We start from the raw sequence: 26148 nt of genomic DNA, 5'->3' as shown, positions 1-26148 counted from the left end.
GTCAGTTACCCATGTATATGTCTCTTTCTGCCAAGCAGAATGTGGGTTAACAAGGGAGGTCTTAGAAACTTAGACTTTATTTGACCCCTATTCAAATTGAATTTTTATTACAAATGACTTCAGTTTGGTTCCTTCTTATAAGGGGCAAGGTGAGGAAGGCATCATCCCAACCCCCACATCATCTCATCTCATAGCAGACAAGTGTTGGAGCCAGCTCTCACCCTTGTGGCTGGCTCACCTGTGCTCACACCGCCACATTAGCTCTGTGCTGTCCAGGTGAGGTACAAGGGCCTGCTTTCCTGAGTGCTGCAGCAGGTGACAGGCAGGGCTAGCTCAACTGATCTCATGATCCTGAGGGCAGTCTCCCAGCTGCCAGAGGTAGTGAAGGGAGTGGGTGGGTAGCATCACCTCTGAGCCTGTGCCTTAGGACCAACCACGTCACCCACACCCCTGCTACTGGTGAGAGAAGGGGCCAGTTTTCCAGATAGCTACAGCCAGTGAGGAGGTGAGGCCAGTTTAGCACAGCCCCTGAACCTCCACATGGTTTCCAGTGGTGCCCTAACCAGGAAGTCCTCATGTTTTCTAATGGTAACAGAGCCAAGGGCATCAACATCATTCCTTGCCACTGCATAGCCTTGGACTCAGATATGGCCCTTAGTGGTAGGGACCTCACCATAGCCCCAGGTAGTGGGACTGGCAACTCACAATGGGCTACTTCTTTCCACCCCCAAGTCTCCAGTTTCATCTCTCTTCATAATGCTTAAGCTGCTCTACTGCTTTCTCTCTCCCTTCTCAGAGACTCCCATCCTCTATCGTTCACACAATCAGATATTGTGGCAGGCTGGCCATATCACTGGTGGGTCTCTGGGTGACATCCCAGGCTGGTGTGGTGGCAAGTGGGTGTCTATGGCTCACCTGTGCTGTGTGCTGGCAGGCAGGTCTGTGAGTGCCATGGCAGTCTGCTGGTCTATCTTCCTCCCACTGCACTGTGCTACCTGCACTTGATTAGATTTGGTTTTTATAAGTCCTAGGCATAGAACAGCTTTGGCCACCAAGCCAGGCATCAAGCTAGGATGAACAAAGGACTACCATCTGTTCTGCCCCATCTTATATAAGAGCACCATCACCACCAAGGTGTCTCTTTGCACATTGCTGGAGGTGGGGTGTTGCTATTGATTTTTAATACAGTTGTGTAACTTGGTCTTCCCATGGTACCCCTATCAGTGGGAGCAGGGGCTGTCTCTGACTCCTACTTTTGCCTCCTACTGGGTTGCCTTTCCCTTAATATGAGGGGAGGTGCCTAGTTCTACTGAAACTTGAGTAGTTAATCTCTTTAGGTTGATGGCTTCATTTTAGCACCTTCTTTAGGGCTAGCATTCACAGATATTGCTTAAATTTGGTTTTATCATGGAAGGTATTCTTTTCTCCATATTTTCTCTTGTGATTCTAAGTTTTGCTGAATAAAGTAGTCTGGGCTGACATCTATGGTCTCTTAGAGTCTGTAGAACATCTATCCAGACCTTCTGCCTTTTAGAGTCTCCATTGAGAAGTTGGGTGTTATTCTAATAGGTCTGCCTTTATATATTTATTATTTGGTCTTTTTTCCTTGTAGCTTTTAGAATTCTTTCTTTGGTCTGTATGTTTAGAATTTTGATCATTAGATTTTGTGGAGATTTTCTCTTCTGGTCCAGTCTAATTGGTGTTATGCATGCTTCTTGTACCTTGATAGCCATTGCTATCTTTAGGTTAGGGAAATTTTCTTCTTTGATTTTGTTGAAAATATTTTCTGTGTCTTTGACCTGGGTTTCTTTCCCTTCCTCTAATCCTATTATTTTTGGATTTGGCCTTTTGTAGTGTCCTGAATTTAGTGTATGGTTTATGCTAGGAATATTTTTCTTTTTGTTTTATGTTTTCTTGGAATGAGGAATTCATTTTTTCTATTATGTTTTCAATGCCTGGAAGTCTCTCTTCCATCTCTTGTGTTCTGTTGGTGATGGTTACCTCTGAGATTCCTGTTCCAGTTCCTAAATTTTCCTTTCCAGATTTTCCTCAGTTTGGGTTTCCTATGTTGACTCTATTTCCACTTTCATGTCTTTAACTGTTTTCCTCATTGCCTTCCACTCTCTGGCTATTAAGTTCCTTTTTAAGGACCACTATCATATTCATGAAAGCTATTTTAAATTTTGCCTTATACTTGTGTAAGAAGAGAATGTTGCAATTCTTACAGCCTACTGATTTAAGGATTGCTGGGCTCTAGTAGAGACATATTGTCCTATATTATGTTTTCACACTAGAGTCTACGTTTGTGGTGATTTTAATTCTAAATGCTGGTAACTGGTTTTTCTTTTTTGGGCAAGTGTTTTTTTTTCCCTTAGTTTTAGTTGCCTTCTCTGGTTCTCAGGAGGGTTTAGTGGTTATGTGTTGCCTGATAGGGATCCTGCTAGGTTTAGTCACTGGGAATTCTGGGTAAAATGTGTTACTACATATTGGAAGGCAACATTTAGAAATAGGGATGGGCAGAGGTAGGAGAAAGTGGTGACAGAGTCCACAGGAGGGAAGAGAGCAGGGTGTTCTACAAGGATCGGCTTAGGTCCTTGGGAATTGGGGCAGAGAGTAAGGAGAAGCCTCAACAGGTAATCTGCTATAGAGCTGGAGATGAGACGGGGAATTGGATATGAAGGACAGGGAGAAGAGTAAAGATCTGAGGCTTGCCTATGTATTTATCTAGTCTTCTTGTTTCTATAGAATGCTTGGCTGGTAGGGTCCCAGAGAATGCCTGCTGGACTTGGGGCTTGGGAAAGAGAATAACTAGGGAGAAAGGTTAGAAGAAATGTAAGTGATTTGCTGGAGATGGGGTCAGATAGCAAGGGGAGGGCACAACAGATAGGTTGCTTCAGATTTGGGGGTGGGACTAGGGGTTGAATTTGGAGGCGGTGAATTATCCTATCTCCAAGTTCTCTGTTAGTCCAACTATTTGATATGATTTGACTCTTTCTCATTGACTCTGTTCCATTATAAATGTATTTGTTTTATGACTAATTAATTTTTTGATTGAAGACCTTGGCAAACATTTTATTCTTTCAATTTGAAAACTGGATAATAAATATTTTAATTTTCTGTTCATTTTGTAAGTCACTAATATTCTAGGACTATATTACAGGAAAGTCAGACTCTCACGTGATATTTAGAGTCATAGCCTTTCCATAGAATGGAAAAATTGTCACAGCTGTTCTGATTATCATGTTCTTCCTAACAGTGGTTAGTCACCATGTGACCTTTACCTCGAGGTAAGGCCACAAAACATAGTTTTTCGGCAAAAATTTGGGATTATGAGACGTTTAACTTTCTTCTTTTCAATTGTTTAATTTCTACAGAGAACACATATACCTTCTATAAGGGAAAATATTTTAAAAGTTGAGAGCCCCAGGCTTCAAATTTGCATGCAATAAATATATTATGTCATATGGTTATAAATACAAATAAAGCATTGTCAAAGAATAATGTCCTCAGATAATACTGACCAAAGAATAAGAAACGTGATACATGTGCTTCCTATGACTGGAATGATAAGACCAATTAAAACATGTACCTTAGAAAGAAGTAAGTGTCAATAGCTAGTATAGGCTGCTGGGAGTGTTACTGCCTGGAACTTAAGTGGTGCAGTGTTACTTTAAAAAGTCAGTTTATCTTTTGAAGTGATTGTTCACACAAAAATATCTTATTATATTGGCTACATTTGTTAATTGTGTAGCAATTTATATTTGTGCCACAGTCTAAATGTCTTTATACCACTTGTGACAATTTCCTTGTGGTTCAATGTTTGGAATTTCACAAATGTTTTTTTCTTTAAAAATGTATTAAGTAAGAAGAAATAGCAAATACTTTTAAATATATAACAAAGCACACCCCACCAGTTACATATCTATTATTACTACATTGGCTGATTACTATTATTTTTATTTTACAATATAACCATTGAGAGGAAATAACAGTAGGAACAAACTCACTTGAAGTTTAGTGAAGCAATGGGTAAGGTCTGTTCACCAGTGTCACCCAGAGTAGGAAATGATGTTCCTCCCATGTTGCTCTGCGTGTGTACTTAGAAGACTTTGCTAAGGGAAGCAGGGTCTTTATTTATGTGCACAGGAGTCATAGAATTTTATATATGACATATATTCAAAATTATAAAAGAAGACCCCTCAGGCAACCTATTATATATAATATATATAATATATAATATATATAATATATAATATATATATATATACATGTATTACACACACACACACACACACACACACACACACACACACACACACACACTTTGGTTTTGTCCTTGCGACATTTACGTCAGTCACATCAGATGCTAGCTGCTTCAAATGACTTTGAAGAGTAAATGAGGTACCCAAAATGAGTGTACTTATGGGCATACTTGGGAAGGATGGCCTTTGCTGTACTGATGCCAGGCGGGTAATGGCTGTCTTTACAGTACACGCAAGGTTAGTTCACAGTGACTGCTTTGGCCGGGAAACAACCGATTATACACGTTTATGGGTGAGCTGGATGGAGGGACTGAGACTGCTTTCAAATTAAGATACAAAATTATCCAGTTAACAACGTTCCAGAAGGCTGGTCTCCAACTGAAAATGACCTTGAAAAATAAGACTATCAAATTAGAAAGGAACCAAGGACATGGAATGAAATCAGTACAAATATAACCTCACAATGGCTCGTTGGAAGGTTTGGAATAGTTGGCTGAGGATTTGGTACATGAGTTGGCTAAGGAAGAATACTGTCACTTTATCAGGGAGAAAATGATACAGGAGGCAAGGTACCTGCATAAACGCTGGTCAAATCAGGAGTCATTTATTATCAGAATATGGGTGACTGAACCATGTTCCTTTATCTTAAAGAATAAGAATGTAGCACCCAGTGAGGGCAGCGTGGGCTTGAACAAGCCTGTTCTGTAAAGATACTGAGAATGGTGTATCAGTCTATATGATAAAACATGTCACTTGTCTGAACTACGTGAAGGTCAGTTGAGAAATCCACTCACCCAAAAGCCTATGGTAACATCCCAGCCAGTCTTGCCATGATCCATAAGAGAGAAACATGGAAGCAGGGCAAAAGGACGGGAAGAAGGAACCTCCCTAGACAGTTTCCCCAGGCTGGCCTTCTTAATGCTCTTGCTGTAGCCTCAGTGGCTTCTGGCAGCTGCAAAGCTGTTTAGCCCCCAGCATTCCTTTCTTCTCTACCTTTTACCAGCATGTTTTATTGAACTGCCTTAACCCTTTTCTGAGCCGCTTATGCTCAGGTGACTAGAAATTGATTCGACCTACTGAATTTCATTACATTTTGTTCCGTCACATCTTTCAAAGTTAGCTTCAGTGCCTCCCACTGAATACTTTACCCTTCCTGGCCTCTAGATCTGTAGTATTCTCCTTACCACTGATCCTTTCTACCTTCACTTCTTTAGACCTGGTCATGGGCACCACTGGCTCCCAGAACACTGCCCCTCCAATTTTACACACCCTGGGAGAATTCATCTGCCCTCGTACCTCTGCACCTATCATTCTGGGAGTGCAATTTCTGGTTATTGTATAGTTTAAATCTTATAAGAACATTTTAAAAATACACAAGGGATATCTAAATAACCTCTATTAGAGCCAGCAGTGGGTGACTGAACTATGCTTCTTTATGCTAAATAAATCAACATGCATGCCAGAGCAAGAACACATAACCCTGGTACAGTTTTCAACCTCAGGGAAATTCATGGAGTACAATTATGTAATCCACACTCTACAGCAGATACCAGCCATGGTACCTGCGATGTTCTCTATAGCTATTTTTTCCCCTGCTGATGATCACTGCTGCGTGTAGGGCACTGACTTCTCTCCAGGCCATCTGTCCCATTGCACCGTCTTCCAAATAAACATTTTGTACCGAGGCCATCTCAAATTAGAAATGTATAAAATGTGACTCATAATTTCCCTGTAAAAGACGTCCTCCCCCATCTCTGTGTCTTATTCCTTTTAGTGGTGTTACAACTCTCCCCATCATGCAGATTTGATGCTGTGAATCATCTTGGATTCTTTGTGCCCAGTTAGCCATGAAAAATGTTCTAAGCTCTTTCTGTGAAATGTCCCTTCTCTAGTTCCTGCAGGAATCCCAATGAAAGAACACTTATTACTACACACAAAGCATGTACTTCTCAGTTAACCTTGTGTACCTGAAGGACTCAGAAAAGTCTCTGAAATCCCAGTTCAGTCTCAGAGAAACAGACAGAAGCCACAGTCTTGGTGCACTGAATACTGTGTCTGCCAACAATTCAAATGCCTGTTTCTATATAGAATTCTGAATTCTTCCTACAACCACTAAGGAAGCACTAGATAAGATTTTAGGAATTCTGCTGGAGGTCGAGCATCTGATAACTGTCTGTGTTTGAGGGGGAAGTGAGTCTAACTGGTAGCTAGGCTTTTTCTTACCAACTCTATCATCACTGGGGACAGCTCCGCTCTCCAGATACAGCCTTTTGATGCTATAAATTAGTTACTATACAAAGTCTGTCTGTCTCTCTCTCTCTCTCTCTCTCTCTCTCTCTCTCTCTCTCTCTCTCTCTCTCTCTCTCTCTCTGCCTTCTCCCCATTTTCTAACTTGAAATTTTTATAAAGACAGGATCTCACACTGTAGCCTAGGCTGGCTTCAAGACAGTCCTTGAGCCTTAGTCTACTAAGTGGGGGCTATTTTAGGAATGATCCACTGTGCCCAGCTCCACCTCTCTCGAAAATACTCTCACTTTCTCAAAGATCATCTCCCGTGCCCTGTGTGCAGCCAAGAACTAATGAATCAAAGCCGAGACTACTATCTTTTCAAAGACCTTGTTCTAAGGTTGGTCTGAATTGCATCCGGAAACTTGGTTTTCAGAATCACAATTCCCTTATCAGAGTGGCTCTTTGTTCCAAAGGTAATCATGCAGCCCATATGGCTTGTGCGAAACACCTGCTTGTCTTCCTTAAGTATGAAATGTTGGTGCAGGTAGACTGAAGTTGGATGTGACCAGTGCCGATAAGAACTCTGGGCATGCATTTCTAATGAGCTTCCCCCGTGCAGAGACTTTATCCTTGTTGGCTTACTGGGGTAGTAGTCCAGGGGTCTGCACCTGGCATCCTCTGGACTTCAGCCCATGCACCTGTTCTTGGTGATGATTTTGCTTTATATCCTTGTGAGATAAACAATCAGAGCTATGTGTAAAACTCTAAAAGCACAACTGTGAGTTTTTCTAGAAAATTATCAGACTCAAGGGGGATTTGAGGTTCTTGATCCAACTTATTCTTTTCCCCCAAAAGAGGAAAGAAGTATGTTAAAAATGACTATCGTCAGTGTTCCACTCCACATGGGTGGAGGCCCTTTGCTGAGAAGCTGAGTCTCTTTCCTACCTTGGGATCTGGAAGAGCTGTTTCTGCTGGAAATGGTGCTGTGTGACTTTGGTTAAAACCAGTGCACATTCCTCAGGATTCACTCTGTGTCACATTCATTCTCGGAATTTGGTCCCTACTGAGGAACACACACAGGAAGGACCTGCCCAGTCATTCTATCCAGTAGCCCAGAGCAGATCCCAGTGGAAATGTACCATTGACTATCACCTGAAATGAGAAGATGCTCCCAGGACCTGGGTTTCAAGGAACCCTGTTTTCAGGCCATCCCAGCCGATGCCCTAGACGTGGGGTTAGGAGGCGCTGTCTTTAATATATCTTGTCTGAATTCCTGACCCAAAGAATGGAGTTTGCATATGGTGTTCTCCCTTTGTCCCCATCTATGGCAAGGCCTTCTGGTGCTCTTTCCTAGTCAGTAGTGGCTAACATAGATCAATGCTGTAATCCACAGCCTTTCCTTTCTGGACCTAGCTGGAGATGGCTCTCCCCCTCACCCCTTTCCACTCTCATTGGTCCTGGAGATGCCACAGAAGTCTCCATTTTGTCTCCACTCCAATGCTTTCTTTATCAACAAACCCCCTTTCAGAACTGCCGTTACTTCCAGATCTTAGCCGTGCCACAATACCCATGGTAGTTCAGGAGAGATGACTCTTAGAGATTTCTCCTGCCTGACTATCCCAAGCAAGTAAAAGGCAGTGTGAGAGGTCACAAATTTTAAAGTTCTCAACTGGATTGAGACCAGGACATATATGTTTCTCATAAATTATCTACTATACTTCTTTCTGTCCAGAAGAAAGGGCCCTTCATGGTTAAAGAGCAGAGATGAGAAAAAAACTGGCCTTTTCTACTGTCTTGATTTCCTTCTCTTTCAGCTTTTCTTCCCAAGGGTCCCCAGACAGACCCTATTTCTTCCCTCCCCGAGTCTTCTGTAAGCCACTGGAGTAAAGGACATTTTCTGTGTACATCTAAGGGAACCCTGTGATTTCCTGGTTGACCACTGGTGTTCTAACTCCCCGAGCCTTTGCATTTGCAAGGAGGCTAATACCTTGCTGGGGAAAAACATGTTTTTTCCACGCTGCAAGCCAGCATTACTTTGGTCTTTGACTAGTATTATTCTGGAACACATTTTAAACTCCATTTGAGCAAATGAGTAGTTACACACACTGATTGGGAAAACACATTAATTTAAAAATTAACTCCCCCCTATTTACCGGTCTGCGTGGTACTCCAGATTGCTTGCTTGTTTGGGATTCCCACTACCCCAGCTTTGCCTTTGGGCCTGAGCTGCAGTCTCTGTGGGGCACCCACTTCTTTCGTGGTCCATCTCAGGGCTTTTGTTTTCTTTGAAAGATTCATTTCTTTATTTCCTAATGAGAAAGTTCATCTTCCCAGTTCCTGATGATTTTGTTGTTGTTGTTGTTGCTTCTGAATGCCTGCTTTGTTTCGACCTTTCTGACTCCCAGTCATCCACTTTAGCAGACACTCACTGTCTAGTGTCTGCTTTGCTGCCATGGCTTTGGCTCCGTTCCGCGTTCCAAGGGCCTCAGTATTCTCATGTTGCGTGAGAAATTATGTCAAGATGCTTTTAGCAAGATGCACACGATCCAGCTTCAACTGAATCGGGCGGTAAAAACAATCGATTGACTCACATTCTGGAGATGTTAGACCTCAGGAAAGGATCAATACGACAATGTATCCTGTTTCTTACTGACTCTCCAATCTTCCTTTTACAAATGTTGGCTTCAGGGGCTAGAGAGACCCTGAGTTTTATCCCCAGCACTGAAAAATAAGTAAAGAGAAAAGAAAACCTTGATTTCACAATATACTGGCTGCAGGGGGGCTTCCAGGAGCAATCTGGTCTAGAAGCTTTTTCTCGGTTAAGTTGGCAAGGGCTCTAATGACTTGTTCTAATCTTTGAAGACCCGCTGACTCGAGAATGAGGTGAAAATACATCACTTTTTCTTAGGCCTATTAGAGTCTACCAGCACTTCTGGGCTGAGATCACCCTGCTACACACTGTCAGTTACATACTGTGAGAGAGAACCCAGGGTGGGCTGGGATGAACGCTCAACGTTTTGTGTGAAAGATTAAGCTCACACCCTCCTTGGTTCTGTGATGACTCTGGTCACTTGAAATTGGTATCAGCAGGGATATTTATGTCACAGAAACTGGCTACTGTTACCCACTGGCTCGTTTGTTCAGCTTGCAGGTATGCTGTAATGGGAGTGAACAGGCAGCAATCTTTTGTCTGGTTTCTTTAACTTCAGAATTGCTCAGGTCGAGGCACAAGTCAATCTTAAGTACCTTTACTGAGATAAATTTCATGTATTACAGAAGTCATCTCTTTAAGTACTCAGCTTCTTTTACTTCGAGTAGTGTCTTCACTCGGGCCACTGCATTCATCAGTACTTCAGTTCTCTTGGTACAGAGTACTATCTGTTTATCCATCCATCAGGAAAATCCATCCATAGGGAGGCAGTGGGGACGGGGTTGAGGGGCTGCTGGAACTCCTCAGTCAGGGCCTGGCCATTTTCCTGCCTTGAGGGTTTACAAAGTTTACTAAGTATACAAAAGTCCACGACCTGCCCCTTGAGTAGCATGAATGGCCAACATTGTGCTCAACCCATGACGGTCACATCACAGATAAGTGGATACTATGGTTGAAAATGTGGTTTAAATGTCAATTAAAAAAAAAAATCTTAGATGAGAGTCACTTTGGTCTTCTTTTATAGCTTGGGCAGTTTTGTTACAGTCTTGTTCTGGTGCTTAAAAATGAGAACTGATTTAAAGCAGAAATGAGGCGATGAGTTTTTATCAGGCCTTACGTTGTAGCTCCACCGTCACTCCTGGTATAGTCAGAGACAGCCGGTGCTTCCTTGGGAAATGGTCAACAATGGTGTCATAGTTATTACTATGAAGCTCGAAGTGGCCCGAGGATAAGCCTTAAACTATATTGGGTTATTTTGAGTCAGATTTCTCATAAGATCGAGCCTTGGAGCTTGACATCTACCACTGTGGAAAACACGATTTAGTGCTAATTATTAAAAATTTAACACGAGACTGTTCTTCAGAACAATCCCGACTCACCAACAAAAAGTGTTGAAGAAGTAGTTAACTCTAATTACATTGGTTTTATTTAGATTATTGAAATGTATAAATTGGCCTCAATGCTTGAATACAATTTAAAATTTTTTTACATGCATGCTACTATACATTTCAAAGTCTTGTAAATCAAACTACAGTGAACTTGATTCTTCTTTCAGGATTGGAAGTGCTTATAAAATGGCTAACCAGTGTTTAGTTGTCCTTCATTGAAGCATTTGGTAAAACTAAATTAATCAGTTGTTGAAAATTCACCTTTAGTCTTAAAAGCCAACTTTCAGTGCATGCTCCTTCAAACATATACTTCAGTCACTCATCATTACTACTATTTTCTCATTGTAGGCTTGTCCGCTCCAAGAGGACTACTCCATAGTCCACAGGAAGTGCCGTTCTCAGTTCACAGACCTCAATGGCTCCAAAAGATTTGGCATCAACAAATGGCATGATGAGAGTGGGATTTATGCTAACTCAGAGGCAAAACAAAAACTCTATGCATTGGCTGGCAATCCTATTGTCCCACTTTAAAAAGCAATGATACAATCAGACGTTCAAGCTAACGAAAAATAACAAATGTAGTAGCTAATAATTTTCATAATAAACATAGTCTAACCTAAGGAAATTTTTATATCCATATTCTTATGATATACTGATATTTTCCCAAATTTTGCATGCATACCACTAAGAAGAGGCACACAATTCTAGGAAGCAATTTGGCTGCTTTCTTTGTTGTATGGAACATGCATTTCTTTTATTGTTACAAAAATGGACTATCCAACTTGTGATTGTTTAGCAATGAATGTAGATCATTTTTTTAAGTGAGCCAATTTTATTTCATTTTGGGTAGTGTTGGGAATAATATGCAGGGCCTAGCACTGTTCTCCTGAGCTACATTTCCAACCAATATCTTCTCACTTAAAGAAATTAGTGAAAACATAATAGTTGTTGATATTTATGCCATATGCTATGTTTCAGTACAAGTATATTCTGCACAGCCAGGTGTGGCAAAGCATGACTATGGTCTCATCACTCAGGAGATTGAAGCCTAAGGATCAAGTGTTGAAGGCCACGCTAGGCTACATAGCAAGTATAAAAAGCCAAAACAAAACAAACCAACAAAAACAAAAATTAAATACACAGTGTGTAATAATGTTCAAGTTGGATAATCAGCTTTTCAAAGTTTTATCATTTCTCTGAGTTAGAAGCATTCACAGTTTTGTATTTTAGGTATTTTGAAGTATACAATTATCGTAACTAAATTTACCCCCACTGCTTTATAGAACACCAGAGCTTGCTCCTTCCTTCTTCTAGCTGGTCCTGTTTTCTGCCCTCTGTCCATTCCACCTCTCAGCACCTCCTAGCCCAGTGACCAGTGTGCATCTCTCCATGTTAAAGACAAGTTTTAAATGAGTAAAAATATAGGTTACACTTAGATTTCAGATAAGACCGAGAGTTAAACTTTGGGCAGCGTTGGTCCTACAGTGATGCTCTGTGTGTGTGTGTGTGTGTGTGTGTGTGTGTGTGTGTGTGTGTACATGTGCAACCACATGAATGTGTGCACAGACTTTTATTTTTCCAGGGTAACTAGTTTTCATTTATTCAGGGTAAAACCTTTTGAGCCTATAAGACAGAAGGGATAAGACAATGAGCTCTTAGGATATTGTTGGAAGACCATCTAGGATTAGATTGAAAGAAATCTTAGGGCTGTCTTGACTTTCTTTCCCATAAATTAGGTCTTTTATGGTATTAGACACCTGGGGCTACAGGACAAAGTAGCTTATACAATAGAAGCCCAATTTCCCCAGAGGCTGAAAATGTCTAAAATGAGGTTTCTGGCCAGCGTTGTTTACTGCAAGGGCTCTCGTGGTGCTTTGCTGTGTCCTCTGATGTAGGAGTAGGGTAGAGTTGCTCTCTTCTTGTAAGACCACAGTACAGTTGGGATGGATCCCACCCTTATGACCTCATTTAGCCTTAATTACCTGCTAAACACCATATCTCCCCAATAGTCATGGTTGGAGCCTAGGGTTCTGAATATGAATTTGTGCAGAACATAGAGTAGCACACAATATATACAGTACACAGTAGACCAGGCTTCTATTGATAGCATATTCTGGATTCTGGCTGATTTTTGAGGTAAATTTGAATTTGCTTTCTTATGGTTCACTTATTGACTTGGCTTCTGTCTCCTATCACTATAACTATTTTAAACTTTTATTTTATTTTTGGCTGTGTGTGTGTGTGTGTGTTGTGCACACACATGCTTGTGCACAGATTTTCATAGAGGATCTGACCATCAGATCTCTCTGTAGCTGAAGTTATGGGTAGTTTTGAGCCATCTGAGGTGGGGAATTAAACTTGGGTCCTCTGCAAGAACAGACTGTGCTCTTAAATGCCGAGCCATCTTTCATTCCCTATAATATCATTTTTAGTTTTTAAAAGCGTGAGTGGACTGGAGAGATGGCTCCATAGTTATGAGAGTGTGCTGCTCTTACAGAGGACATGGCAGGTCACAATTGGCTTGACCCTAACTCTAGGGGATCCAATACCACCTTCTGAAATATATGTAATAATAAATGCTAATTGAACATTGTGCACAGTTCTTGACTGACAAAATGACAGAGAATGCTAAGTCATATGAGGAAAAATGTGATAATTAGTAAAATAATGTGATAAGCCTTTTTTGTCACTTTTTAAAAAATTTTTTATTAATTTTTATTTATATGAGTACAGTGTAGCTGTCTTCAGACACCAGAAGAGGGAATCAGATCTCATTACAGATGGTTGTGAGCCACCATGTGGTTGCTGGGAATTGAAGTCAGGACCTCTGGAAGAGCAGTCAGTGCTCTTAACCACTGAGCCATCTCTCCAGTCCCTTTTTTGTCACTTTAATGCATGTGTTTATGTAACATGCAGACATATGATCAGGCCTCGTGTGTGTGTGTGTGTGTGTGTGTGTGTGTGTGTGTGTGTGTGTGATTCATTAATAAAAATTTGAGACAGGAACTAAGCTTCCTTTAAGAAGCACCAGTGGGGCTTATGTGGAGGCTGAACTAGTTGCATGTGACCACTCCCCTGTTGGGTCATCTCTCCATTGGGCAGGTTATGTGCCAGATATGAAGGCCCCTTTCCAGTCCAACCTGTGATGCATCCTACGAAGGATGACCTCGGCTTTCATCCAATCGCTGACATAAATTCTATAAAAACTCGAATGCAGGGCAGCACAGCGACACCCCTCTTCTGCAGCCCCTCTGCCTCTCAGAAGTTCATTTCCACCTGTCTTATGTCTCAGCTACTTTTCTATTGCTGTGATAAAACACATGACCAAGGAAACTTATGAAAGAAAGTATTTAATTTGGGGTACTTAGTTCCAGAAGGTTAGAGCACATGACCATGATGGCCGGGACTATGCCAACAAGCAGGCACGCATGGTGCTGGAGCAGGGAGTAGAGGAGGGCTCATATCTTGATCCACAAGCTGGCAGAGAAAGTTAAACTAGGAATGGCATGAGTTTTTGAAACTTCAAAGCCTGCCACCAATGACACATGTCTTTCAACAAGGCCACACCTCTTAAGCCTTCCCAAACAGTTCTACCAGCTGAGGACCAAGTATTCCTATATGTGTCCCTATGGAAGCCATTCTCATTCTAACTACCACACCTTAATAAGTCTTTGTTCCTCTGCTAGCTCCTTGTCAATGATTCATTATTAGTTTTGAGAGAGACAATGAACTTGGGAGTTACTGACTGGGGTGGCTTTGATGAGCACTGATCTTCTGGCTTCCTAACTTTCCAAAATCCAAGAATGACTATTGTACTCAAAGAACACACATCAGTGTTGCCTATAGTGTGTTAATTCTTATCTGTTGGTTACTTCAGTTGGTATCTCCCTAGGATAGCTTTTCTTTCTATTTATTACTGAAATTCAAGTTTAATCATTACTAATATTCAGTAGTATGTCCAACCTTAAATAAAGATGACCTTGACCTTCATCTAATTCCTGCTATAAATACCATAAAAGCTCTAGTGTAAATGGTTGTGTGGAAAATGAATATCTGAACACCATGCAGTACCATCACTCGATAGCTAATTTTTTCTATGGGTAGAAAGTTTAATGACCACATCCTTACCTTAGAACTCTACCTGTTTCCTGTGCATACCATTGCACTGGCAAACATCACACTTGGACCTACTACAAAGGATAACGTTAATAATCCATTTCGCTGCTGATCAGCAGAAGAATGAAATGAGAGATAATTCACTTAAAACAATTGAGAAAACATTGTATTCAAACGATGATTACTTCTTCAACTAATCTACTCAGTTGCTCAGTGAATGAATGACCAAATGAGTTCTAATCACTAGTCTGAAGCCTAGCTCTTTAAGAAAAAAATGCTTGTACCAATGTGGATTTCCTTAATTGATTTGACGGCTCATCTCACCAGAACTGGATACCATTTATTACAAGAAATCCTGGATCTCAGAGTTGATCATTATTGAAGATTGTCTTTTAGGAAGTGACCATACTGACTCCTGATTGATCTATGTCAGGGCTAGGTAGTGTTTTGTCTGAGACTTCCCTACATTTGCTGTTTTTAACTGTCTGGACTATAGCATCCTAATATCCGTAATATGAATTGTTTTTGTTTGTGTTTCCTTAATAACTGATAATACTTGACATCTTTCATTGTGTTCTTTGATGTTTCAAAAATATTTTCTTTAGAAAATTATCTTGGGGTTTCCAATTATTGCAATGAAACACTGTGACCAAAACAAAATTGGGTAGAAAAGGATTTATTTATCTTACACTGTTCATCATCAAAGGAAGTCAGAACAGGAGCTGTAGCAGGACCGGAAGCGGATGCAGATGCCATGCAGTGGTGCTGTTTGCTAACTTTCTCAACAGGACTTGCTCAGCCTGCTTTCTTATATAACCCAGGACCACCAGCCCAGGGATGGTCCCACCCACATTGAACTAGGCCCTCCCCCATCAGTCACTAAGAAAATGCCATAGAGGCTTGCTATGTCATTACTTCATGTAGACATTTTCTCAATCGAGGGTCTCTCCTCTTATCTTGTGTTGAGCTGAAATAAAACTAGCCAGTACAAGATCTTTACTTAGATCTTTTGCCCATACTGGTTAGTTCATTCAGCTTTAATTTTTGTATTCATTTTTATATTGTGAGTATGCATATGTATCTGTGGGAGTTTGTGTACATGAATAAAGTTGCTTGTGGAGGCCTGAAGAGGGGATCAGATTCCTTGGAACTGGACTTAAGAGTGGTTTTGTCCAATGAGGGTGCCAGGAACTGAATTAAGTGCTTCGCAAGAGCAGTCTGAACTTGTCACTTCCGAGCCATCTCTGCAGCCCTGTTATTTATCTTTTAAAATTAGAACATTTTGAAACAGTTTTAAAATATGGAGCGTAATTTGAAAAAAATTGACTTGATAAGCAACCTACAATACTTTAGTTAGAATTAACCATTTGAATTACTATCTAAAAACAACAGAAAATTTGAGAGTGGAAGCCTGGAGGATCTTAAAGGTAAACATGTAAGAGTGTATAGTACATGTGATTATGTCAATTTATGTCAGCTTGCTCTTCAATTTAGAAGTGTGGATACTGAGCAAGTCAGTATAAATTTGTTCACTTCTAGAATATGCATGTATGTATGTCTCTATATATGTATAAATATAAACTTATACACATAATGTCTAATGTTATATATTGTACAGGAAAAGAGGATTTGTTAGTTTTCTGATAGTTTTCTCTAACGCCCTGGAAACATACAGACTTAGAACAACAAATGACACTTCTTAATTAGGGAATCCATTAGGTGGGTTCTCTAATCTTATCTAGCTGGGTTGGGATCTAGAAGTTCTCATCCTAATATCAGGCTCTTGGCTCAAGGCTGACAATGCCAATGGTGCCCTGACCATGTGTAACCAACCACGTGGCTAAAGGGTCAGATCCTGCTGACACAGCAATAACAGGATTCCCAAGAGCAGTGGGTGGGGAAGCCTCTGTGCCTAATGTACTTTCAAACATCTGCTTGCTCCATTTTACTGAGTCCTGACTGGACAAGGTCTTGGGACCAGCCAAGTCAGTGGGGACTGGCTTTGCAAGGAGGCTCGAAAGAAACAGGACTAATTTGTATTCTTCAGTTTATCACAGCACTGTCAAACATTTCTCACGACAAATCCTTCTTAATGCAAAGAGTACGCTTTCTTCTATTTAATATTTCAATCAGAGAATAGAGACAGACTTTTCCCATGATCTTAAGTCCTTTGGTCCTTTAGGGTAACTTCAGGCTCACTGGCCATGCCCTGGCTGTTAGTGAAACTGTTTAGGGTGAAGACATTGAAGGAAAAACTTTTTAAATAATCATGTGCTGGTGTGAGTGAATGTCGGGTAATTAATGGAAACACAATCAATATGGCCTGAGTCTTTTGCTTAGAGCATTAATTAACATGCTTGGCCTATCAGGGATTTAATGATCTTGCAAAAAGGAAAGAGTTGGCATGTTTGCCTTAAGACAGTCTTACTTCCTGTACAGCAAGCCTGACTTGGCCAGAGCTTCCAGTCTGCTGAGACCTTTGTGGAGGAAAGCATGGACAGCATGCTTGGGATGAAGATTCTGGGTACCGTTTGCCTTCAGAACATCTCTCTGACATCCCTGCATACCCTTATCTGTAAGGTTTCAGAGGGCCATGGGTGATGGCTCAACTCATCTCTATGTGTGATGCCACTCGTTTCTGTTATAAGCTTGAAATGTATTTATGAACAAAACACAGAATTTCATCATTATGGATGGTTTTTAAGCTCTTTACGTTACCCTTACAAGTTAGTTTCCTGTCACAAATAAGCAGTATACATTAGCTGAACCAATGAAGCAGAATGGCCAAAATAAGATGTGGCTCTAGATGCAAATTTGATTTATCCATGATGGTCTGTATATAGCGTCATAGATGACCTGGGGTTAACTATTAAAATAGGTACTTTGTACAGCTGCAGTCAAAGTGCCTCCGGATTTCTTTCGCAGATCCTGCACCTCCCTGCCCTCTCTGTCTCTCTATTGCAACTTAGGCTTTGCTCTCAAAGCTTCATGGATTGCCCTGCCATGGGTTCTCCATTGGGGAATCTGACCTGCTACACATGGCCCGGGCAAACAGGGCTTTCCCCTTGGCCTTAATGCCTCTCTTACATTATGCCTGCCTGGAAAACCAGCACTACATGAACAGCAGTGACTTCTGCTCTCAGTCTGAGTGACAGCCACGCCCCCTGAGCCCTGGCTACAGTGGCCTCTCATTGCTTAACCTTGGAAAACGGTTTCTAGGGTGGCCCCTTTCCAGTGGGGCACCCTTTCAGCTCCCTTCATAAACTGGATTCTCCTTTTGAATGAACATATTTTACACCTTTAAACTGCATTTGCCTTTTTGTACTTTTTGCCTCTTTCAGATAGCGTCTTGCCATCAACACATTTTCTGTTGTCCCAGTACAAAGACTGGAGTTTGTCTGCTAACACTGATCTCTAACAATTGCAGTCACCTTTTGTGTGACATTAAATGCACTTCTCTTTTCCTCACTAAACTGCACATTTTTGTCACTTCTTTCTCTTCCATTTTTTTGTCCCAAGTCTGTGTAAAACTGAGTAAAAACAACGAAGAGCAATCCTGCCACGGCCTGAATGTTATGCTGTCTTACAATCTACTCCATACTTTGGGATTCAGTCTCACTAAAATCATCGGGCCACTGGTGAAACAAAGCCAGATTCTTGGCCAAAAAATAAGACAAACAGCTTCTACTCCAGTTACCAAAGTAGTCCTTGTTTCCATATCAGTCCTTATAAACAAGGTCTTTGCAGGACACATCCTATCACCATTCTGGTCTAGCTGTTATCACTAACAGCTGTTATAACTAACCTACCAGGATAGATAGTTCATGAGTTCTTCCTATAGCACTCTACAGCTTCACTAGCCTACAGCTCAAAACCTCTCCAAATCCCTCCCATAGACCAGTCTAAGGACTTAAACTCTCATGTTCAATTGCACGTTTATCACAGGATGACTCCACCCGGTGGCAATTTTCTTATTTGTCATTCTTTGTCACGACAAAATACTCAGCAAAGCAAGGTAAGAAAAGATTCGTTTTGGCTTGTGAACCTAGAGGATTTACAATTCATCGCGGTGGGAGGCTAAATCCCGTGTCTTTGTTCTTTCTGGTGAGAGTTTGTGGCATCAACTTGTTCACGTGGCTATGCACCATATGGTGATTTGAATGAGAAATGCCTCCCATAGGCTCCTGTATTTGAACACTTGGTCCCCTGCTGCTCGTGCGGTCTAGGAAGGTATGAACATTTTAGGAAGTGGAGACTTCCTGAAAGGAAATATGGCACTGGGGGCGACCTTTGAGGCTTTGTAACCTGGCTCTACTTTCTACTCGTTCTCTGCTTCTTGTGTGTGGATACAATGTGAACAACCAGCTTCCTGCTCCTGCTACTGTGCCTCTGCTGTCTGTCACCACACTTTCCCCATCGTGATAGACTATATCCTGAATGAAAAAGAAAAGAAAAGAAAATAGGAAGGATGTGACGGCTTGTAGGTGTGGTGGAGGATATATATTCCTGGTAAGTTTTGTAGATGAATTGAGAGGATAGCTACAGGCAGGAAGTCCTAGGAGAATCCAGGGTAAACATGGTCAGATTGAACTGGGCAATGTAAGGAGAGGAGGGAGGGGAGAGGAGTCACAGAGGCAGCCTGGGCCAACAGATTGACCAAGAGGGTAAAGAGTAGATCAAAAAGGCCAGGTAACTCAAACGGCTGTATTATATAAGAAAGGGGGGCCCTGGGGGAAGGGCAGCCCAGCCTCTTGGCTAGGGAAGTTTACTGTAGTGGGTGGTGAATGCTAGCTATATCCTGTAACAGGTAGGAACTGAGGGATGTGTGGAGAACATCACAACCAGGTTCATTTTGATAAGTTAATGGACACCTCACTTAACATTTTGTTTCAGGTTTGAGTCCCAACTTGTCTTCTCTGGAACTCTAAGCTAAAATAAACTCTTTCCTCCTTTACCTTGCCTTTTGTTTGAGTATTTTATCAAGCAAATGAAAAGAAACTAATAAATACCGGGAGGCAGAGAACAAAAGAATGAGCTAAGGCGTAGATACAACTTCAAAGACCTAGATAGCTGCAAGCTAGGCCACAACTAAAGGCCCCATAGTTTCCACATAGTACCACATGTTGTTGATGAAGAAATCTGAGCCTATGGGGGGGGTCATTTCAGAATAAATCCATAGAATCCTGAATCTCAGAGTATTTTGAGCAATATTGTTGCTGTGGGATCTTTTGGACAATGATAGATTTGTTATAATATGGGCACAAGCCCTTTGAGGACCAGGAATAGAACAGTTTAAAGCAGTGGTTCTCAATCTATGGTTTTGACCCTTTTGGTGTAGCAAATGAGATATCCTGCTTACAAGATATTTACATTATAATTTATAACTAGCAAATTAATAGTTATGAAGTAGCAATGAAACAATTTTATGGCTTGGGGTCACCACAACGTGAAGAGCTATATTAAAGGGTCATAGCATTAAGAAGGTTGAGAACCATTGCTTTAGAGAGATGTGTTTTGATATCAAGTTACAAGGGGTAGAGTTGTGATTCTTAATCTTCATTGCTAATTTGACTGAGAAGTGCTAGGAAGTCAGTAAAGCACACGTCTGTGGGGATTTATAAGGAACTCTAGGGAGCTTTGTGAACACAGTCCATGCCATCTGATAGGCTGAGGAAAAGCAAAAAGATATTTGTGTAGACATAAGCCATTCTGTTGTTTGTTGCCACAGTATGAGTTGCTGTCTGTGTCATCCCCATGGCAATGGATGGAAACTCCTGAAGTTCAAAGGCCAAGTAATCAAGGCCTGTTTTGACTTATTTATATGTTATTCTATCACAGTGATGAACCTAACATCATTAGCCCATTCTTGACTACTATGGTGGCAATTTTATCTTAAAGATTACAACTTTTAATATTATAACAGCAATTAAACAACATAAATATGTTGTTTAGGAGGGAGACATCCTAAGAGAGAAGAAAAGTAGTCTGAATTCTTAGTTGCAGCAATATTGAAAGATAATTATAGGGAAAAATGATAATTCAACTTTGAGGATTCAAGAAGAGAATTATTTTTATTCTCCTGAGTTTGTTAATACTAATGAACACTATAGTTAAAAGTTAATTATGAAATCTTAAAAGTTTCATCTATCTACATATTTTACTTTTTTAAAATCGTTACTGTCCTAGAATCCTTTGTAGAATTTCCAGGGCACTAACTGGAACAACAATAAAAAGTAGGTCACTTTTGTTGGAAGAGACACATCCAAGTTTCATGAGTCAAGAGGAAAAGAACTCTGACTGCTTCAAATGCACTCGTGATGTATTTGCTGCTTAAAGGCACTTCGGTAGGTCCAGAAGTCTTCTGGATTCTACTGCTGGGATTCGATAAGTAAAAATGAGGGATGCCTAGTGACATTTGAGTTGCAGATAAATGTAGCCTTTTAATGTAGGTATATCTCATATGTATAAAGTGGAAAATACATATACTTATCTGAATTCATATCCAACTGGATGTCTTGTATTTTATCTGCCATTCTCATTCTGGCTCCCTTGGCATGACAAGAGCACCAGCAGGTGACATAGGAAGTGAACCAAGAACAATTTTTCCATTATGTTCTCTCTGGCTGATTGCATCCCTTGCCAGAAGGTCATATTTGTCCATCAGTCCTCTGCCTTTATGTTGTGGTATCCTCTTTTTTTTTTCATTTCTTTCTTATGATCCAGGGGAAATACATCTAACATGTTTGTTCTGGGTCCTCATTGCCTCAGGGCAACATTAACTTTCTATATTCTTACATTTTCTACACTATTTCTCTACCCTATTGCTGGTTAAATAGCTTGTGTAGGCATGCTATTTCCTACCTGCTTGCAGAAGTAGATGATCTTGTAGAGAGACTCGGTTTCAAGGGTGTCTTTGGGTGTTGATAACTTTAATTTCTCACAGCACTGGAAATATTGTGTCTTGGGCTCACATAAGCTACCATGCAATATGATTCCTTCTCTAGTATCTATACCACTGGTTTCTTTACTGTACTCCTAATTTTCCAATAGTTTCTAAGAACTCACCTTTTTCTTCTCCCTTTACACACGTCTTGGTTTCAGCTACTAAAAATATTTGTGCAAAATTATGATTTTATTCTTTTAGTTACCATGATATCAATGAGAGAATACTTATAGCTAATGACACAAAAGCTTAGGAAATTCCAGAAATGAGATATCAAAAATTGGTTATGAAATCATACAGTGGTTATGATGACAATCATGTATGTCAACTTTGCTAAGCGACAATGTTTATATAGTCAAACATTATTCTAGATGTTTCTGTGAAGGTGTTTAAGACTTTAAGCTTGTGGAGTTTGTATGAAGAAGTTTGATCTCCAAAACGTGAACAAGGCTCAGCTAGTGTGCTGGCTAGGAACAGGGCAGGTGTTCCTGAATTGTATAGGAAAACAGCTGATCAAGTCACTGGGAACCTTCATAGTCTCTCCTTCAGCTCCTTCCTTGAGTTTCCTACCCTGAATTCCTGTCTTGGCTTCCCTTGATATGCACTATAAGCTGAAATGGACTCTTGCCTCCACAAGTTTATTTTGTTCGGTGTTTTCTCACACATCAGAAAGCAAACCAGGACAACCAGCTTGCTGGCAGCCTGACTAGAACAAGTAACAGATCTGGAAGCAAAAAGTAATTCTTTCATAAATGGTCTTTGAACTTCAACTCCAATATTGACTCTTCCAGATCTCCAGCCCTCTGGACCACATGCTGATTTTGGATTTGCCAGTCTCAATTACAAAGATGTGCTAGTTTGCATATTTTCTTTTTCCTGCAAGGGAGAAAATTCTCCTGAGTTATACAACGTGCACACTGATGATCTCATGCCACAAGGAGTCCAAGAGTAAGGTGAACATCCAGCTAGTGCATGATCCAGGCTCTGTGGCTTTCTTGCCTCTGCCCTCAAATTGGCAATATAATTGTTATGGATATTCCAGACTTCGCATCCAGACCCCAGATGTTCAGAGAAAAAAGTGTTTTCATCTCTTCATGAGTTTGTTTCTTACATCTGGGAATTCTCTCCCAGAAGCCTCCCTAGTATAATCTCTGCTTCACGGTTTCTGCTTTGATTGGCCTAAGAAGACTGGAGTCTTTGAACCTGTGACTAAATCCAGCTTCCTCTGGATTTTATTGGGTGATCAACTGGGGAGAAGCAGGAAAGAAAGGAGCAAGCAGACTTTGCACAGGCAGCCAGAAAAGGTCCCCGGAAGACTCATCTGGATAGTGACTTTTGCTTGGTCAACATCTAGAGTTGAGAGAGAGAGAGGCACCCAGAGGAAAACAAAGTCTGGGTATTGGCTTCTGAAAGAGTTTCAGAAAGCAAGATATACCCAAGTATAGACATGGACACCTCAAAATTACTCAGATACTGTTTTAATGTAGGTGAAATTGAGTATTTATAGGTTACAATTATTTTATTCTATATGCTTACAGTAGTATAAGAATTTAATAAGATATTTCACATTAATATTTAATGGGCTGAATTCACATAGGTGCCTACTATCTGTTTATTAGAAATGTGAAAAATATGAATATATTCCAATCAGAATCTCAGGTCCCATAAAAAATACATCTAACTAAATTTAATGCTGTACCTTGAGCCACCAGTATAATACAAGTTGTAATTGCAAAATAAGGAGAGATACATAATGATTGTCAATAAAGGTTTGTTTTTTCAGTATTGTACTCTTTAGATGGACTTGATTCATTTATTTATTAAAAATTTATATAAATGCATAAACGGTCCAATTCAAATAGTATTTCACATGGCACTTGATAAGATAGCAACAATTAAAGAAAGGCTGTTTATATAAGCTAAGAGTTGCCTACATTAAAAAAACACTTAGTTACTGCTTAAGGAGACAATCTGCATATTTTGATAGTAGATTTTGCAAAATTGAAGTTCCTCATACAAAGAAATCTTTCTAAAGTAGCACCAAAAAATATACAGAATCTGAAAATGTTTTTCTGTTTAAGCCAGATGAATTAAAAAACATTGGGAAACCATAGAGTGTTTCTGGAAGGTACTTCAATGAGTATGTAAAGGGCTCTTTTGTAGCACAGGGGAATGATGCTCTTTGAAAAGTGTTGTCAGTTTGGAGAATATCAGAAAAAAGTGTAGGCTGAGGAATTAGATGTAGGAAGGAATGAGATTGTGAAAGGCCATGTATATAATGCAGAAGAGAAAGAGGTGATGATCTTTAGCTGTTTTAAGATGACTCAAAGGTAGTGAGGAGAGTGGTTTAAAAGAAAGGCTGCTACTGAAGTGCTCAGGGGAGAGACGACAGTGTGCAGAGAAAGCAGCAAGCAGAGCCGTCTAAGGAGTAGAGATCAATAGTTTTAATGATTAGTTGGATGGAAAAGTGACCAGCTAGGAATCCATAATGTCATCAATGGAAGCATTCATGGAGAGAAACACCACAAAGGGAAAGGGGGAATGTACATGCAAAAGCATCCTGGTCCAGGTATAGCCAACAGACATTGGGACATCCAGAAAGTGGCAATCCACAAGCCAACCCAGGTTCCACTTACATGTTCTTTACCATACCTTAAAGTCAGCTTTTCTCAAAGAGTGTTGGTGCCACAAACACTTTTCATGTCTATATCATGTCAAGCTGAAGTCCATTTTCTGCTATTCAATGTGAAAAGCCTAAAAAGGTTGGTTAATTCCATCATTGCTGTTTTCCCATGAAGAATCTCCCTTCTACCCTTTCAGCAGCAACACTTTAGAGCAGAAATAACCCTATATACACTGTACCCTAAAACCTCCTCAGACCTTAGGCCTTCAGCTGAGGTGAGTCAACTGTCAGAGACATCCAAGATTGTTCACTATGTCAGTGGCTTGACAATGTCTTGTGTTCATTTTCTATGCCTGCTTTCTCTGAAGTAAAAGGCTTCAAGATTATGTCTTTGTCCACTTCATCTGCTTTCTTTATTGTCTCATTCTGTCTCCTCACTACCCATTTTCTCGAGTTCTTTCTTTCACAGATACTGTCTCTTACTTAGTGAAACCAGAATTGCCAACACCCTTTAAAAAATGTTTCTGTACAAAAGAGCTTTTTACCCACTCCGTGTGGTACCCAAACCACAGACAGAGGCATCTACAAGCAATGTTCTTTTCTTCACCTGGTTTAGACAGAAGAATGGTTGTCAGATGTCTCTATTTGGGTATAATGGGGATGGAGCCTGGACCAACGAGTATGATCTATGGGAGTTTTGTGTGGTAGACATGCAGTTTTCAATTAAAAGAAAATGAGAGCTGAGTTTATGAAAGGCCAATGAGAGAGTCATTAGAGATGGTGCTGTGTAGACAAAAGAAGGGAGGGGTTGGACCTTCTGGGATTGCTCAAGCATTTGGCTAAGGAATGAGTCCAAAAGAAAGTGTGGTTGATTAAGTGATGTATAGTTTCCAAGAAAGTGGAGTTCCTACAAGGTGGCCTTCTGAGAGTCAGACAAGCAAAGGGATGGGAAAACATGACAAAATGAACTGAAGAGGCCATTACTGAGGCTTTACATAAGTTTGCATGAAGATTAGTATACTGCATCCATTCTGAGTTAGAAGGAGAAGTTCCAAGCAGGTAGGAACATTTTCCATCTGTATTCCCAGAACACTCAGGCAAGTGTACTTCATAACTACGTGGTGAATGCATAAGAGACAGTTTGCTGGTATAGACTAGGAAGTTAATGAGATGGATGAGGGGAAGGAAGCCCTCTTAAGATTTCAGAACAAAATGAACCGTTTTGATGTATATTTAGGAGTTCATGCAGCTTCCTGCATGGAAAGTCAGTTGATAGTTACATTCAGAAAGTGTCTACTTCCTGAACAATGGACACACTTAGAAGACATCTTTTACTACTCCCTGAATTAGGAGTTTGCTGCAATACAAAATGTTGATGGGACCCAAGCGTCAAAAGTTTTCTCTTGGGGGTCTTCACCAGACTACGTTTAAAACTGTTTGCTGTGAAACATGGATCATCACCTGTGATGTGTCCTAGCTAAATATTTAACTTGAACACATAAGCTGTTACTACTATCTTGGTTTACTGGAGATATAAAAGATAGAAAAAACAAACATGAATGATACCACATAAAAATAACCAGATAAATATAGAAGGTGGGGCATTCTGTAAAACAGTTGGCCCAGTTTATTTGACAAGTTGGTGAGATTTAAAAGATAAAAAAAGGTGATTCTGCTACATTGGAGGAGAGGAGGGTCAGGTTGGATGATCGTTTTAATCAAACAATTTCCATAAGTGTTTTGTAACATTCAGAGGCACTGGGCTATTGACTGAGCATGAGAAAAATTAAAAAAATATATATTTTTGTGGAAGTTGTGGATCATTTAACAAATAAATCAGTAGTTATAAGATAAACATTTTTGTTAAAAATCTCACATATGTTCATAACTGTATAAAGATATCTAGAGCAATAAACTCTTCATAGACATTAAGCCTA

General features: G+C 40.4%; 1 protein-coding gene and 1 non-coding gene across 2 annotated transcripts in view; one reads left to right on the top strand and one right to left on the bottom strand.

The window, feature by feature from the left end:
- The window catches only part of C2H9orf135 (chromosome 2 C9orf135 homolog), a 109174-nt gene extending 98020 nt beyond the window's left edge, over positions 1-11154 (top strand). The window contains exon 6 of the mRNA XM_032895453.1: positions 10878-11154. Within this exon, the coding sequence (XP_032751344.1) occupies positions 10878-11060 (183 nt within the window). The 3' untranslated portion in view covers positions 11061-11154. The remainder of the gene's footprint in view (positions 1-10877) is intronic.
- Positions 1019-1161, bottom strand: LOC116895012. The gene has a single exon (XR_004387199.1). It is a non-coding gene; the product is annotated as a small nucleolar RNA SNORA48 (small nucleolar RNA).
- Positions 11155-26148: the final 14994 nt, after the last annotated feature.

The sequence above is a fragment of the Rattus rattus genome, chromosome 2 (assembly GCF_011064425.1).
Source record: "Rattus rattus isolate New Zealand chromosome 2, Rrattus_CSIRO_v1, whole genome shotgun sequence".
Lineage (NCBI taxonomy): Eukaryota > Metazoa > Chordata > Mammalia > Rodentia > Muridae > Rattus > Rattus rattus.
This window is presented reverse-complemented; position numbering and strand designations above follow the sequence as displayed.